General features: G+C 37.5%; 1 protein-coding gene across 2 annotated transcripts in view; it reads left to right on the forward strand.

Annotated features, from left to right (window-relative positions):
• Positions 1–2328: 2328 nt before the first annotated feature.
• Positions 2329–17256, forward strand: part of PSB29 (photosystem II reaction center PSB29 protein) — a 117456-nt gene continuing 102528 nt past the window's right edge. For both annotated transcript variants that reach the window (XM_089789455.1, XM_089789456.1), the window contains exon 1: positions 2329–2652. In XM_089789455.1, coding sequence (XP_089645581.1) covers positions 2433–2652 — 220 coding nt within the window. In that variant the 5' untranslated portion in view covers positions 2329–2432. The remainder of the gene's footprint in view (positions 2653–17256) is intronic.

Consider the following 17256-nt stretch of genomic DNA (forward strand, 5'->3'; position numbering starts at 1 on the left):
AAGATGAAGCATAATTCCAAATAATTATAACATTAAATTATGTAAACATAAGATAGTGATCCAAGATAGGTCCACAATAAGAAGCCAAGCCCATTGAATCTGGAAAGGGAAATCAAGTCATCATCAAAACAAACTGTTAGATAGATAACTGGAAAACAGAAAACAAAGCAAATATCTTTTTGGGGATCCAAGATTACCCATAGCCCAAGGATGCTTCTGCATTCCACCTCATTCTTCAAGGTAAGTCCTTTATTTGCTTTCTTCATTTCAACACTTCTACTTTCTATATCCATAGTCATAATTATAGTGCATAGCTCTTGCTACATAGGGTTTTAAGGGTCTTGCATTCTTTCTCTAATTCTATAATCATTAGATCGTTGCTTGCATTAGTGCTCCTTCATCATTTGGTTGGCACTAATTCTCTTAGATCTAATTACCCTAGAGTTGGAATTGAAAGGATCAATCTCCTTAATTTCCATTTGAGGTATAAGGTTATTCAAACCCAACAAAATATGTAGTAATTGAGCCCTATTTTGATTGCTTCACATTTCACCTTATACATAAAGGATGATTTATAAGACTTAAGGAGGTAGATTTTGCAAGCTTACTAAAAGAGAAAAAGAAAGATAGGAAAATATTGAAGAGCTAGATAACCAAAGAAGGACCTTGATTTGGCAAAGGGACTCACATACAAGGAATTTATTGTTTCAATCTCTAAGCTAGTTGTTGAGCCATAGTCAATGACTGCAAATGGTCATATTGATGAATTCTTAGTAATAGAGTAGGTTGCCCCAATTGAAGAAGAATTCCATTCCATAAAATAGGTCCTAAATCCTGGAAGCACCTGTTGTTGCAAATGAAATTGTAATTAAACAATATACTCCATCTATTAACAATGAAGTTAAACCTGAATGTGAAGTGTCCACTATAATCTATGATGTTGTGAAGAAATTGTATGCATCAATCATTTAAGTGATGTTGGAAAACATAACACATGTGGTCACAGTTTACAAAACAATGAGAATTATAGTGAAAATGTAGTGGTGAGTACCTACCAAGAAATTTATCCTTACCAAAGGCATGTACTACTAATTTTTCTAGTCCATTTCCTACCAATAGAATTGACAACAATACTTCAGTTGATTTCAAAGTAAATGAATGCTTTATTTATATAATTTTTTTACCTTATAATACTTTTGCATCTTGACTTAGGAAGACTCTATGCCTTCTAAAGCAATCAAGCATTCAAAAGTTCAAGCAAGAGTAACTAAGGAGGATTCTGCTATGGTTTTGTTGTATTTGAAATAGCGACCTCATTCCAAATGGCATTGGAGGCATCCCCTATTACTACTAGAGGAAGGCAACCATTCATAGAGGACAAGAGGCTAAATCACGATGGTCTTAATTCTAACTTTGACTCTAAAGGTTGTATATATGAAAAAAGAGAGGCCTATTCCATTTTATTGCTATGAGAATTATAAGGCCTTGTCCCGTGTAATCCCCAGAGCAGTGCAATTAGAGGAAACTCACACTATTTGTGAAGTTGTTATAGTATGTTTTGTCGAGTGTAATTTAGTCTGGAAAAGACTAGTTTGAAGTGTTCATGAAAGAGTCTTTGCAAAATTAAAGTCAAGTATATTTATTTTTCTCCAAGATTGGTTTGATGTTATGCAAGATTAATGGTTTGTAACCTTAGTGGTTGGGTTTCAAGTGGAATATCGTTGTATGTGAAACCCAATGATCACTTATGTTTTCCCTCTAAATCCTCTCGCCTTTCACATACTGTGTATTGCTGATATAATTGCTTATAAAATGAGATATTGATGTTGTGTACAAGGCTCTAAGAATTATAACTTGACCAATTGATTAATAAATATATTACCCTTCTTACAAGTAGATGCAACCTTAATGATAAACCGCTATACAATTGTCTTGCCTCTCTTGAATCTCCTTTTTGTGTTGTTTAATTTGCAGATATTTTGCTACACAAATATCTCTAAAATAAATAGAGAATAATTTATATCAAGTTAAAATAAATAAATCACTTATCCCTAAAAACATCTATGTCATTGCAAACGTTAAAAAGCTGCTAGGCACTCTCGATAAGTAGATAAAATAGATGCGAGTCGTGATGCATCCGATGACACGCACAGGCACAAAAATGCCGTAGGAATCCTCCGAGCTTAAACCCTCGCTTTCACACCGAGATTGATATTAGCGAACACGTGGAACTTTATCACAGGTTCAGTATATCGGATAAGCCTAGTTGGCAAGAATTCCAGTCCCTCCAAGCAATTGTACTCGTCACACCCCTTTCTTTTCCTCTCTATGCTTTTATCGCTAAAAGAATTTGAACAAAATTTGACGAGTCCGCCAGTTGAAGAGCAATTGAACGGGCAGTTAATTTTCTTCAATTGGAATCTTCCCCAAACATGGCAGCCGCCTTGGCATCTGTTTCTTTTAGCGGATTCGCAAAACTAACAGACAGGTCGGCCTCTCGAGCAGTAGTATCTAATAGCAGTGCTGTTTTCAGCAGCAGCGGGAGCATTAGATGGCGAATGATCACGGGAATCGATCAGATTGGTGGTGTTTCACGGTCATTTGGTCGTCCTTCAGTCTCTATAATTCGTTGTTCCACGGCTATGACGACAGGTACTGTTTAATGTATACAACTTTGCCGGCTTTTCATAGGTTTATTTCTTTTTATTATCATTGTAATGAATATTTGAGTCGCAATTTATCACGAATTTTTAATGTCAACGTGTCGCGGGTGCTGTGCATTGCAAAGCAGATTTTAGTCTTGCGAAGTCGTGAGTTCGATTTTGATTTTAATTGCTCGGTATTAGGTAGCTTGAAGCCAGTTTTCAGCCCCCCCAAGATTCGTCTGTCTTTTAAATGGATTCCAAAAGAATTGAACCAGGGAACGAAACTTGGTGTTTTAATGGACTTCTAGTTTTTTTGAATTCGCTAGTTTTTTAGACAATTTTTGAAACGCGAACAACTCATATGTTCAAAATTTTGAGACTTGATTTTTTACACTCCATGGAAATGAGTTTGTGGTGCTTCTTCTGCATCAAAGTTTTAGATTACACCGAATGATCCATCACTCACAATCTGATTGTTTTTCTTCTTCATTGCTGGATCACTAAATGTGATATGAAATATTGATGTGAAAATAAATTATGCAGTTATTTTGAGGAGGAGTGGATAGTGTGATCAGAATTATTGAATAAAAAAACTTACACAGTATTTTCCAAAGTATCCGGGAATATAAGTGCATCTCTTGGTTTTGTAATGGGGGTCGAATAACCCACACACCAAGGAATGTTACAAAGACATAAAAAGGCACTCTTGCCTATGAATTCCTAATTAGATACATGAAGCTGAGCCTTCATCATGTTTCATATTGAGGCTAGATGAGAGTATTATGAATTTTTTTTCAAAAGATTGTCTTCGTATAATTGGACAAACAGCCCAAAGCTCACAGCTAGTATTATTTCAGTCATAAACCAAAAGAGTAGAAGGATTGCTCAAATCTGTTGTTTTGTGGGTAAGACCATCAGGTTCTTCTTCCATTCACATCTTGCATTGTACCTGTATGTATCAATGCTGCATCCCATCCCTTCCTTGTGCTGATTTCTTTTTGCAATATTGGGTAGAAAAATCTATTCCTCGTCCTTACGTTTTCAGGTTTTCAAAATTCAAATTGGTATGTGTTCCTCTTCTTCTCCTCTTCTTCAAAGTTTTCCCAACCAACTCGCCTCTAATTATACTTTGGAGATTTTTTCCTTTTTGGACAATGTAGGCATGGGATCATCTTGTTGAGCAAGAGAGTAAAGTGTCTTAACTTATGCACACCTTTCAGGTTTATTCTTGTGCCATTTTGTCTCATGTTTCTCCAGGTTCTTGATACTCTCACCTTCTTCTTAACCACTCGGAATAAAATGTCTGATATAGACTCTATGCTGAATTTTAAATTTTTGGTTCCTCATTTCCATCATGCAACATCTGTTTTAAATAGTGCAGGGCATTAGGAGATCACTGATATCTAGTACAAGAATTTTGTCTTTCATCATAATCAGGCAATATAGATTGTCTTTTGCATCCTTGATACCCCAGGACATAGTACCAAAACTCAGTGACCAAATCATGCACTAGTGAGTGTCTGTGTGCCAAGCAAGCTGGATGAGTCACTTATTTGCAAACTCACGGGAAAATTTCAAGCTGAGTACTCACTTGGAAACTTTCTGTAAGAACCCTCAACCGACTCTAGCTTGACAATGCTTAATTTTCCTTTACTAATCAATTATTTGACATTCCATCAAGCAAACCTCGTCATTACTGATATGAACCTGAAGAAAACTTTACTGTTTGTGTGGATTATATATATATATTCTTTTGTATGAGTTTTAATACCTTTGATCATATACCGAAAAAAATGCATAAGAAGTACAATCACATAATTCTGAAATGAAAATATCACAACACCGGAATAATATTGATGTATTTAATTTAATATATCCTAGCTGCAGCAATATCAGAAAATCATATACAAATAGAGAACCTGATATACAAGGTAGGAATGCTTGACACTGTAGGCACCAGCCTGTAGTATGTTGGCACTTGGCAGACCTTCCACTCCCAACCGCCAGCCTCGATAATGCCGCACATGTCTTTGTTATTAATGCAATGGTGTCTGAAACTTCAAACACAGCCTCAAATTGTCAAAACGCAGGCCCAATTATGCTAGCCACAAGTGCAAGGATAAATTGCAGGCCCTAGCAAATTGATTGCTAGCCCTAGAAAAGTAACGTAGAAGCCTGATAACTGATTGCAGGCCTGTAGAGATTGATTGCAACCAACAGAAATATATGCAGGTAGTAATCAGGTCAAAAATCTCCGCCTTCCAGTGATTACAGCAGACTCACCATGCTTAGTAATTCAACCAATGCAGATTGCCACCAAATTGCAGCAGAGGTTGAATACCCAGATGTGGCTTTCACAAATGCCTCAATTGCACACCAATTGCTGCTCACCCAAATGCAGAATTCAATCAACTCTAGCAGGTGTAGTTGCAGACAAAAAGATCATCAGTTAATAATAGGAGCCCCACGTCAAATTTAATTCCAGACTTCCAATATCGAACCTTCAGCATTTATCACCTCTCAGCCACAGTGATGAACAACAGAGAAGTTAGGCAATCTTAGCTATACCTCAGCAGCTAAATTGCAAAATGATTGCAAATGCAATTCTCAGAATTCCAAACCCTTATACTTCAGCAAGGGCCATAAAAATCAGTAACCTCAGAAATTTCACCAAGACAACAAGGCATATAAGATAATCAAATGCCTTTCTCATCAAAAGGGCTCATATCTATAACTCCCATAGGCACAAAGTTTTCTAAATGCAACTTCACTTAAGATTTTTCACCAACACAACATCATTTTATAACATTATTATAATAAATTGCTATTATAATAATGAAAATTTAATAAATAATATATAAATATGAACTTGTGCAATAAATAACCCCATCCGATGCAGGTGACGATTGTTGTGGGGTTTTCACACCATCCCCCCATTGCAAATTGGGCCCCCCTTTTTGTCTCTTGGTCTTGTCCTTTTGGCTTTAGTCCTTGGTAGTATTGGGCTCAATCTTTTAAGGTCCCCTCTTTCAAATGAGAATTGGCAAAATTGGCCAAATCTGGAAAGTGTTGTCCATGTGGCTCTGAGAATGGAAATTGTTTGCTTGTCTGAGAATTGAATGTCTTGACATACTATTTTTAGCTTGTCTATTTTTAGTAAGTCTCATTGCCTCCCAGATTGACCTTGTTTTGACTTTGGAACAACTTACTATTTTTAAAAAGTATAATTTTGGCAGGTCTATTTCGGCAACCACTGAGTTTTGGTTGATAATAGCCAAAAGGGTAACTGTTTCTATATCCAAAAGAATGAGCAAGCACGAAAGTCAATCAAAAAAATGGTTAAGTCTGGAATCACCCTTGAAATATCCAAAAGTGGAAAGGCATGAAAACATCAAGAAAAATGGTTGTTGCGGAATTCTTCCATCATGGACAAAATCCATGATCACCTGCCATGGAGAAAAATGGTTATTGTGGAATTCTTCCACCATGGACAAAATCCATGACCACTCAAAAAATCCTGCCATGGAGAAAAATGGTTGTTGCAGAATTCTTCCATCATAGAAAAAATCCATGATCACTCAAAAAATCCCGCCTTGGAGAAAAATGGTTGTTGTGGAATTCTTCCGTCATGGACAAAATCCAAGATCTCTCATAAAATCCCGCCTTGGAGAAAAATGGTTGTTGCGGAATTCTTCCATCATGGACAAAATCCATAACCACTCAAAATTTCTGCTTGCAAGAAAATTAGTAATCTTGGAAAAAATGTGTAAGTGTTGGAAATTCCTTCTTCATGGAAGAAAAAATGGCCTAGTGTTGGAAATTCCTCCTTCATGGAAGAAAAATTTTTAAGTGTTGGAAACTTTCTTCTTCATGGAAGAAAAATGACAAGTGTTGGAAGTTTATCCTTTATGTAAGAAAAAATGGCTAAGTGTTGGAAATTCCTCCTTCATGGAAGAAAAAATGCTAAGTGTTGAAAATTTGTCCTTCATGGAAGAAAAAATGACCGAGTATTGGAAATTCCTCCTTCATGGAAGAAAAAGTTCTATGTGTTCGAAACTTTCTCCTTCATGGAAGAAAAATGACAAGTGTTGGAAGTTTATCCTTCATGGTAGAAAAAATGGCCAAGTGTTGGAATCTTTCTCCTCCATGGAAGGAAAAAATGGCCAAGTTTCAAAAAATTTTGCCTTCGTGGAAGAGAAATGGCTAAGTGTTTGAAATTTCTCGTTCATGAAAAATGAAAAAGGATTAAGTGTTGGAAATTTCTCCTCTAGATCTCAAAATTCACCCTCTTCAAGTGTGCACCCAAGATTGGAAAAATGATTGATGATGATAAACAAAAAGGGGGAATTCTTCAAAAATGTAAGAAAAGACGTAACGGTGAATTTAAAGCATTTGAAGAGAAAGGACGAGAAAGGCTTTAGTTCTAGAAATTCAAGAAAGACGCTCAAATTCAAAATTCTAGTTCCAAGATCAAAGTGCTAAGTGATCCGGTCCTAGATATTCAAGGTTCAAATATCAAAGTTCAAATCCAAGAATCCAAGAACATGGCAAAGGAAGTTCAATATGAAGAAATTCTAGAGTAACATAATCATCAGCAATGGATTCCAATCCATTTTAAGGAGATAAATTTCCAAGCAAGTACGTGGAAGATGAGAATGTTCAAGGAGAGATTTTCAGAAAAGTCTGTCAAAGTTGGATCTTAGTTAAAATTATGCAGTTAGAAAAGACTCGAGCTTACATGGCCTCCATCATCATTTCATGACATCCAATTATCTTTGAAGAACTAAGGTCTCCAAGTCAAACTTCTATGCATTCAGAGAATGGAATCAAGAATAATGTATTTAAGGAACACTGAGCATTTATTGAGTAATGGACATGCATAGTGGATATTTATTGCACCCCACTCTCTTTCTGTGCAAGCATGCATAGTGGGAATTCATTACCCACTATGGTAGTGGATTTCTTATTGCATTAATGTAGATTCCTTTTCTTTTCCCTAACCCTAATTAGGGCTGATGTGGCACGATCTTGGCCATCGGTTATTGTGATCATCCGGGCCACCTGTTGCAATTGAGAACCTATATAAAGGCCTCACCTCTGATTTATAAAGGGGGAATATCTATGAGATTGTTGCTATAAGCTATTGAGATAATAAAGTTTTCATTGGAGCTTGGTGAATACTTGATGTGTCTTAGTGCTTGCTTGTTCTCTTAAATTCCTTCAGTTAGATTAAGTTTAGCCTAGTTAATGTGTGGTGATTACAATGAAGAATATGATGGAGTATTGATGAATTCCTTTGGTTCATACTTTTGACATTTTAGTGATTCTAATTCGTTGTGCAAAGTTAGCCTAAACCTTTTCCATGCATATGCTTAACTTCGATCATTCATATACATTGTTCTTTATGATGGCGTATGCGGTGGTATGAAAATCTTTGGCATAACCCTTGAAAATTGCACTAGTTCATGCGTAGTTGTAGTATAACTTGGCGAAGCAAAGCTCGTTAATTTGAGGAATTTGTCCCCTAGAGTACTATTTTTTGTCGTTGCTACCCTTAGGATTAGAATAGAATTCCTGATCCCTATCCTATTTAATTTCTACATATTTTGTGAAAACTCCAAAAAAGTACTGCATTGCAAAACCTTAAGATAGCTCCCACATCCAATATGGCTTGAAATGAATCTGAATAAACATGTAAGGCCCCTTGTGATCATTAGCAAATCACATCAACCGCCGATCTTATCACAGTCAAGACCTGACATTAAAGGAACCTTGAAGTCATCGTATGATCTTCTAGCAATCTTAGCATACACAAGACTTCATTCAAGAGAGGATAAGATATTTTGGTATTTTGTTCTACTATTTGGTGGGTCATAAAACACACATCAACAATGACCAACTACTAGCGCTACTACCTACACTGCCAAATATGGCAACTGCCTGAATTTGACCTACTAAAAATAGTAAATTCATAATTGAGAGCCCCAAGTCACCCTGTCAGCTCATAAGGGTCGCTATAATGAACTGACTCAATCCTACTGCAGGAGCTCACAAAAAATGGGGACATTATAGTCCTCCCTCCCTAAGATTGCTTGTCGCCTAGCAATCCCAGAGCAAAAAATGCACACCACAGTCCACCTGGATCCCAAGGGTGAAATCGTGCAATATCAGTGACACACACAACTGGCTCCTGTAGCTCCAAAACCCAAATAATGGATATCAATGACAATCATCTGGAAACTGACTGTAGGTGCTAATGACAACAACAACTCATCGAAACGCAACCAAATTGAAATACCAACCATGTCAACACTCGAGTCTCCACCAAAGTGACATTCACACCCAACTGCACTATGGAGATGATAACAACCATAGGTACTTGAATCACTATCACCAACTCCCACCTTTGATAAACTATCCTGGTGTGTCGATATAAGTGGTCTAACTTGCAACTGTTGATCCCATTTGCAGAAGATGGTGCAACCAATCCCATAATGGATGGTATGAAACTAGAGCCAACCCACATCGACGTGAAACCAAATTCTCTACTTGTGAGTCCAAAGGGAAGTGAGGAGCACTGAGCACAGTGTAATGCTGATGCAGTGCAAGGTAGGAGAATCCCTAAAGGAGATGTGCTAGCCCCCAGCTAATATCCACACAATGGAAAATAAATAACAACACAAGATTTGAAGCCAAATCACAATATTTTATTCTTAGATATAACTAATTACATGCAATGTGCTGGACTGTAAGACCTTCCTGGTTACGGCCAAATACAAAGCAAGTAATAGCTTTGCAAGATCCCTCAAAATCCAATCCAAACACTAGCTAGTCTAGATCCACACTTTGATAGAAACCTCCAAGGAAGATCTCAAATTGTGCTCGCAAGTCCACCAAACAATCTCCTTGTTTTCCAAGCCTCAGCTACTAGCTCTCTTCAAAATTCGCTCCTCTACCACCTCCTTTTCTCCAAGATGGATGAATAACAACTAAAGACTCCACCACAACCCCTACTTATACCAATCTAAGCCACAAGTTGGCCCAATATGCTACAAATTAAATATCCCTTACATTAACTACTTGAAGAGCCATAAGTCGGCCTCCAACAGGAATTAAATACCAAATGCCTTTAAAGGCTTACAATACTAATTAAATACATCAAAATTAATTACCCAAGACCTAAATAGGTCCACTCAACCCCACCAAAATCCCTTAATCATGCAGGATATACAACTACGGGATGCTCCTGCATCAAATGCCAATAAAAATTCCCAATCCTTGTCAAGGGCTCATCAGTATCAAATAGGAAATCCGTAGATGGCTCCATTCTTTGATTTCAAACTACTGGCTGAATAGGATCCTGGGCAACCCTCTCAGCAAACCCAACCACAAAATCCCTATTGGGAAGCATTGTAGCCAAGGTCTCTACAATCTTCCCCACCAATCGTTGTATAGCACGAGAGCCTTGAATCAGAGTACCCTTAGATACTCTATATGAATCCTCCCGCAAATCCGAACTCTCAAGTAAATATTCCATGAACAACTCAGTGCAGTAGAAATTATATGTGGAAGGGTCAATCTACTCCCCTACGACCTACAATTGATCCCTCTGAAAACGTGGCACTGCCAACTGTCCAATGCTCCCATCTGTATGGGATGAAGAGATAGATTTTCTTCTAGCAAAAGGAAGCAAATCACCATGAGAGCTCGTCTCCATTGATGCTCTCACCTCCTCTGTACTTACTGCACCCATATCTTGGATGTATGTGACTAGCACATCATTATGTACCTCATCCCCAACCATGGTAGCAAACTCATCACCAACCACCACAATATGGAATTGAACTGGATTTGGGGTTGGTGTCAATTGCACTTGCTCCAACTCTAGGGTAACCTCAACTTAATGTGACTGTGACTCTTGGGAAGCTAACTGAGTACAATGAAGAGAGTCCATAGTCACCTTAAGCTCGTGGGTGAGCTCAACCACCTCCTCCTCTTTCCCTAACAATGTCTCATAACATGTGCTACCCTACTCAAGATGGTAATCCCTATCTACAACTAACTGTAAATAATGATGCTTCAAGATCCTGACAGCCTCTTGAAGCACTTGAACCTCTGCTAGGGAAAGACCACTATCATTGTGCTCATGTGACATAGGAGCAGCCTAACCATATGCAGCTAACATTTGACGAATAGCATTGTAATGCTCAAGAGCTGAAGAGATATCACCATCACTCACCTTTAGCTGACCGGCCACATGATGCCTTTGTAACCCCGACTCCTATAAAAGCTCTTTGTTTTGCTAAGTGCACTGAGATAGAAAACTGAATCAGAGCTGCCCACCACAAGATCGCTAATATCATATGCGCTTCAATCCTGGCGCACATAAAAAATTGAGGTGCATCTGCTCGGTGCTTCTACCAACACCTCCTTTGAAGAAGTAGGAGCTCTCGCAGTGTCGTACTCACATGACTTTGCTTCCCCCTCAACAACAATTCCATGTAAACCTTGATCCTAGGACCAATCCCAAACTACTTCGAGGACATCACCAGACAACTGACAAGGAACACCAGACCTGCTGTAACTCCTAACATTCTCAAACAAATAATTAGAGGTGTCCGTACTATCTGTATCCACATCACTTAATAGAGCCTCAATTGTTGACACCTGACTCTGCACACATGACTCTATGTCAGGCTATGAATCAATAAGGCTAGATAATATTCTAACAACCATTGACTCTGTTGTAACACCCAAATCACCAATATCACAATCGGGTGACACAATACATGCATTGGTCCCACCTAAGAAAACCATTGCCTCCTGCACTAAATCAACGTTGTAACCACTATCATTGACATCAATGCTCACATTCTTTGCATAATCTACAAGAAAAATCCCCACCTCAAGAGAGTTTGAAATTTGAATGGTAACAACTGCCTTAGTAGCCTCTACACTATCCAAAACAACTCTAGAATCCTCAATCTGTTGAAGCTCGGTACTACTATCCTTTGCTACCACTGACACATCCACATGTCCCTATGAAATAAGTCCATCAACACTGCAAATAGGACTAGTGGATGTTGTACTAAACACAGATACATCTGCATCATGAACAACTTGTCAGGGAAAACTCAAGCCTCCTTCCCTGCATCCTCTATGTTGGGCTAAAAGCATAAACCATGTATCTTGCTGCCCTATCCATGATTGCCGGATCCAATAGCCTTGGCTTTAGTCTCTTTTGATGAAGCCTAAGTATACTCTCCCTCAAAGCATTTATTTTCCTGCTATCTTCCTCACTACTTCGCTAGCTCCCAGAACTATCAGGCCTCCGATTTCTATCTATAGCTAGAAAATGCAAGAGTGCTGTTCATTCCAATTAAAATAGCAAATCCAAAATAATAAATATTTTTCCTACCCCACATAGTGGTAGGAAACCACTCTGATACCACTATAAGAACTGGCTTTAGCTAGACAACTTTTAACTTTACATTACTGATCAATTATTTGACATTCCGTCAAACATTAGGCAAGCAAGCTTTGTCACTATTGATATGAGCCTAGAGAAAGCTTTACTGTTTGTACGGATATATATATATATATATATATTCTTTTGTTTGAGTTTTAATACCTTTGATCTTTTACTGATAAAATGTATAAGAAGCACAATCACAAAATTCTGAAATTAAAATATTACACCACCAAAATAATACTGATGTATTTAATTTAATATTTCCTAGCTGTAACAACATCAGAAAATCATTTACAACTAGAGAACCTGATATACAAGGTAGGAATGCTTGATACTGTAGACACTAGCCTGTAGTATGTTGGCAAACTTTCTACTCCCAACCTCCAACCTAGATAATGTAACGCAGTTCTTTGTTATATCAATGCATTGGCGGCTGAAACTCCAAACACAGACTTAAATTCTCAATATGTAGGCCCAATTATGCTATCCCCAGAAAGGTAATGTAGAAGCCTGATAATTGATCGCAGGCCTGTAGAGATTGATCATAGCCAACATAAATAAATGCAGGTAGTAATCAGGTTTGCTGGCTTGTATTTTGACCATTTTAAAAATGCTAAGAACCTATTGTGAAATTCCAGTTTTAAAATTGTACACTTATGGTTTCTATGTTTTATGTTGCAGAGTTTTCCCTAGAAAAACCCTTGTTTATTGTATTGTGACTTTTCCGTTTTCTTTGGTTAGGGTTTTATCCTTTTTATCCCGTGTTGCTTGTCGCAGTTATGTCAAACACTAGGCAAGCAAACTTTGTCACTACTGATACGAGCTTGGAGAAAACTTTACTGTTTGTGCGGATAAATTGCAATATACATATTTATATATTCTTTTGTTTGAGTTTTAATACCTTTGATCTTTTACTGGTAAAAATGTATAAGAAGCACAATCACAAAATTCTGAAATTAAAATATCACACAACCGTACTCATGTATTTGATTTAATATTTCCTAGTTGCAACAACATTAGAAAATCATTTACAATTAGAGAACCTGATATGCAAGGTAGGAATGCTTGATACTGTAGACACTAGCCTGTAGTATGTTGGCAGACCTTCCACTCCCAACCGCCAACCTAGATAATGCAACGCAGGTCTTTGTTATATTAATGCAATGGCGGCTGAAACTTCAAGCGCAACCTTAAATTGTCAAAACACAGGCCCAATTATGCTATCCCTAGAAAGGTAATGTAGAAGCCTGATAATTGATCGCAGGCCTATAGAGATTGATCACAACCAACATAAATAAACACAGGTAGTAATCAGGTTTGTTGGCTTGTATTTTCACCGTAATAAAAATGCTAAGGACCTATTGTGAAAATCCGGTTTTAAAATTGTGCACTTACGGTTTCTATGTTTTATGTTGCAAAGTTTTTCCTAGAAAAACCCTTGTTTATTGTGTTGTGACTTTTCTGTTTTCTCTGGTTAGGGTTTTATCCTTTTTATGCCGTGTTGCTTGTCGCGGTTATGTCAAACACTAGGCAAGAAAACTTTGTCACTACTGATACGAGCCAGGGGAAAACTTTACTGTTTGTGCGGATAAATTGCAATATATATATATATATATATATATATATATATATATATATATATATATATATATATATATATATATTCTCTTGTTTGAGTTTTAATACCTTTGATCTTTCATTGGTAAAAATGTATAAGAAGCACAATCACAAAATTCTGAAATTAAAATATCACACCACTAGAATAATACTGATGTATTTAATTTAATATTTTCTAGTTGCAACAACATCAGAAAATCATTTACAATTAGAGAACTTGATATACAAGGTAGGAATTCTTGATACTGTAGATACTAGCCTGTAGTATGTTGGTAGACCTACCACTCCCAACCGCCAACCTAGATAATGCAACGTAGGTCTTTGTTATATAAATACAATGGCGGTTGAAACTCCAAGGGCAGCCTTAAATTGTCAAAACACAAGCCCAATTATGCTATCCTTAGAAAGGTAATGTAGAAGCTTGAAAACTGATCGCAGGCCTGTAGAGATTAATCGCAGCCAACATAAATAAACGCAAGTAGTAATCAGGTCTGTTGGCTTGTATTTTCACTGTAATAAAAATGCTAAGAACCTATTGTGAGAATCCAGTTTTAAAATTGTGCCGGTTTCTATGTTTTATGTTGCAGAGTTTTCCCTAGAAAAACCCTATTTTAGTGTGTTTTGACTTTTCTATTTTCTCTATTTAGGGTTTTATCCTTTTTATCCCATTTCACTTGTCGTGGTTATGTCAAACACTAGGCAAGGAAACTTTGTCACTATTGATATGAGCTTGGAGAAAAACTTATTGTTTGTGCGAATAAATTGCAATATCTATCTATATATATATATTCTTTTGTTTGAGTTTTAATACCTTCGATCTTTTATTAAAAAAAATGTATAAGAAGCACAATCACAAAATTCCATAGTTACACCGCCCTGGGAGACGGGGGGACAAGTTTTTGAGACGGGGGGACAGAGGGGCCTTGATTTGGGGACGGCAGGGGGACGGCGGGGGGACGGCGGCGGGGGATGGGGGGGTGGCGGAAGGAGTAGGGGTGTATATACTATACATATGGTATAGCATATACCATATCAACTGGAATATCATGATTCATGATCAAATGACAAACAAACAATGAACATTAAACATTGAACATCAACAAATAATAAATATTAGTCTAAACTCTATATAACAGCCTTCAAATCAATAGTATGAGTATCTAGATTCTACTATCTAATAGTAATCAATGATCATATGAGTCATGACATAAAGATGATTACAATAAGTATCATGTGCCATGAATCATGATATCAAAATAAGTATATAATGCAAACAAAAACTACAAGTCTCCAAGAGTCCAAATCAAAATTTCAAATCAATGGAGACTTCTTGGTGTCCCCCCACAATGAAGGAGACTTCTTGGCGTCCCCCCTCAATGAAGGAGACTCCTTGGCGTCCCCCCGCACCCCCACACTCGGAGATATCTAGCCGTCTCGGAGACGTCTCGCTGTCTTCGGCAGCGGTGGCGCTCTAAGTGGCGCCGCCTGAAATGCCGAGACGCCGTCCCCCCGTCTCGGGGACGTCCCCGTCTCTGAAATAGCCCAGTTTTGGGGAGGGGGGACGCGTCCCCGTGTTACACTGCAAAATTCTGAAATTAAAATCACACCACCAAAATAATATTGATGTATTTGCACAGTCACAAAAATCTGAAATTAAAATATCACACCACCAGAATAATATTGATGTATTTAATTTAATATTTCCTAGCTGCAACAATATCAGAAAATCATTTACAATTAAAGAACCTAATATACAAGGTAGGAATGCTTGATACTGTAGACACTAGCCTATAGTATGTTGGTAGACCTTCCACTCCCAACTGCCAACCTAGATAATGCAATGGAGGTCTTTGTTATATTAATGAAATGGCGACTAAAACTCCAAACACAGTCTTAAATTGTCAAAATGTAGGCCCAATTATGCTATCCCTAAAAAGGTAATGTAGAAGCCTGATAAATGATTGCAGGCTTGTAGAGGTTGATCACAACCAACATAAATAAACGCAGGTAGTAATCAGGTATGTTGGTTTGGATTTTCACTATTATAAAAATGCTAAGAACCTATTGTGAAAATCCAATTTTAAAATTGTGCACTTACGGTGTCTATGTTTTATGTTGCAGAGCTTTCCCTAGAAAAACCCTAGTTTACTGTGTTGCGACTTTTCCGTTTTCTTTGGTAAGGGTTTTATCCTTTTTATCCCGTGTTGCTTGATGCAATTATGTCTTGACTGTTTCGTGTTCATTTTTCATACTAACTGTTAACTTGGAAAACGAGTTGTTCCTCCATCGTCAGATGGATCCTTGATCAACGACTCTCGTTGTCGTTATGAAAAGCTGCAAGTCCTTTAGCCAAAGTGACATAGCGACATTGTGACGTGTGTCCAGTGGGACCGAGCAACTGCAGTGGCGCTTAAAGTCAACTTCAGCCGTAGATTGACCTCAAGATCAATGGTCGTCGTTATGTCATTATAGAAGTTGCAAAGTTTTTAGTTATAGTGACATAACGACAACACATCACGTGTCCAAGGTGGGACCAGTCTGAATGTCAACTAACCAAACACAGTGATAATAACGTGCAATATCAGTTGTTGATCAGATTAAAGATCCACGGTTGTCACTATGTTGTGATGAAAAGCTGCAAGTCATTTAAGCAAAGTGACATAGCGACCGTGTGACGCATGTCCAAGGTGGTGCCGGTAAATCCATAGTTTTCCAAGGGGTTGAGGTCATTTGGGATGACAGTTTGTTAAATGATGATTCGTCCCTCTTCAAGATCAGCTAGTTTTTAGGAATTTGTTTCAGCCGTTGATCAGATCAGAAATCAACGGTGTAAAGCCTATTTTGGGCCAAAATGTTAAAAGGACAAAAGTTTTGGAGAAACTTGTCGGAATAATGATACTTGTCCACATTCAAATCTATTTCGGGTCAAAGACTAAAAGGATCAAAACTTACTTGAAAAGTCATCCGAAGACGAGACCAACACAGAAAGTAAAGAAGGAAAGATCTACGGCCTGCGTTGCTTCGCTTGACTGACATAGGTTGTTCGAGATTGAGCGAGATAACGAAATGATGTTCAAAGGTACCGAACGAAATAGGAGATTTTCAAAGTCTAAATGATGTTCAAAAGTACCTAAAGTTTAAATAAGCACTCATGAATCTTCATTTTTCTTTAAGACCTAAGGAGGTTTCATGGTCTATTATTTTCCTAGATGATTTCATTCCTAATTCAGTTAAGTGGTCAGCAAGATTGAGGTTAGAAAGGGTTATTCACATTGAAGAATCCTTGAAGAAAATTCAGAGTTGATTGAAAATGAATGCTATGTTGGCTCTTCTGATAGTGAATGTGAGTGTGTTGAAGTCATAGTGAATGTGATGAATCCATAGATAATGATAATTTGTCGTCTGATTGTGAAGAAAAGGATTCAAGTTTTAGTGAATCAGATGATTGTAGTCAGCATGACAAAGGCAGATATATAACTGAAAATGAATCATGTGATAGTGTGTGTGAGAGTGAAGAAAACT

The sequence above is a fragment of the Cupressus sempervirens genome, chromosome 6 (assembly GCF_028749045.1).
Source record: "Cupressus sempervirens isolate cs-2001-9-10 chromosome 6, ASM2874904v1, whole genome shotgun sequence".
NCBI classification, from domain to species: Eukaryota; Viridiplantae; Streptophyta; class Pinopsida; order Cupressales; family Cupressaceae; genus Cupressus; species Cupressus sempervirens.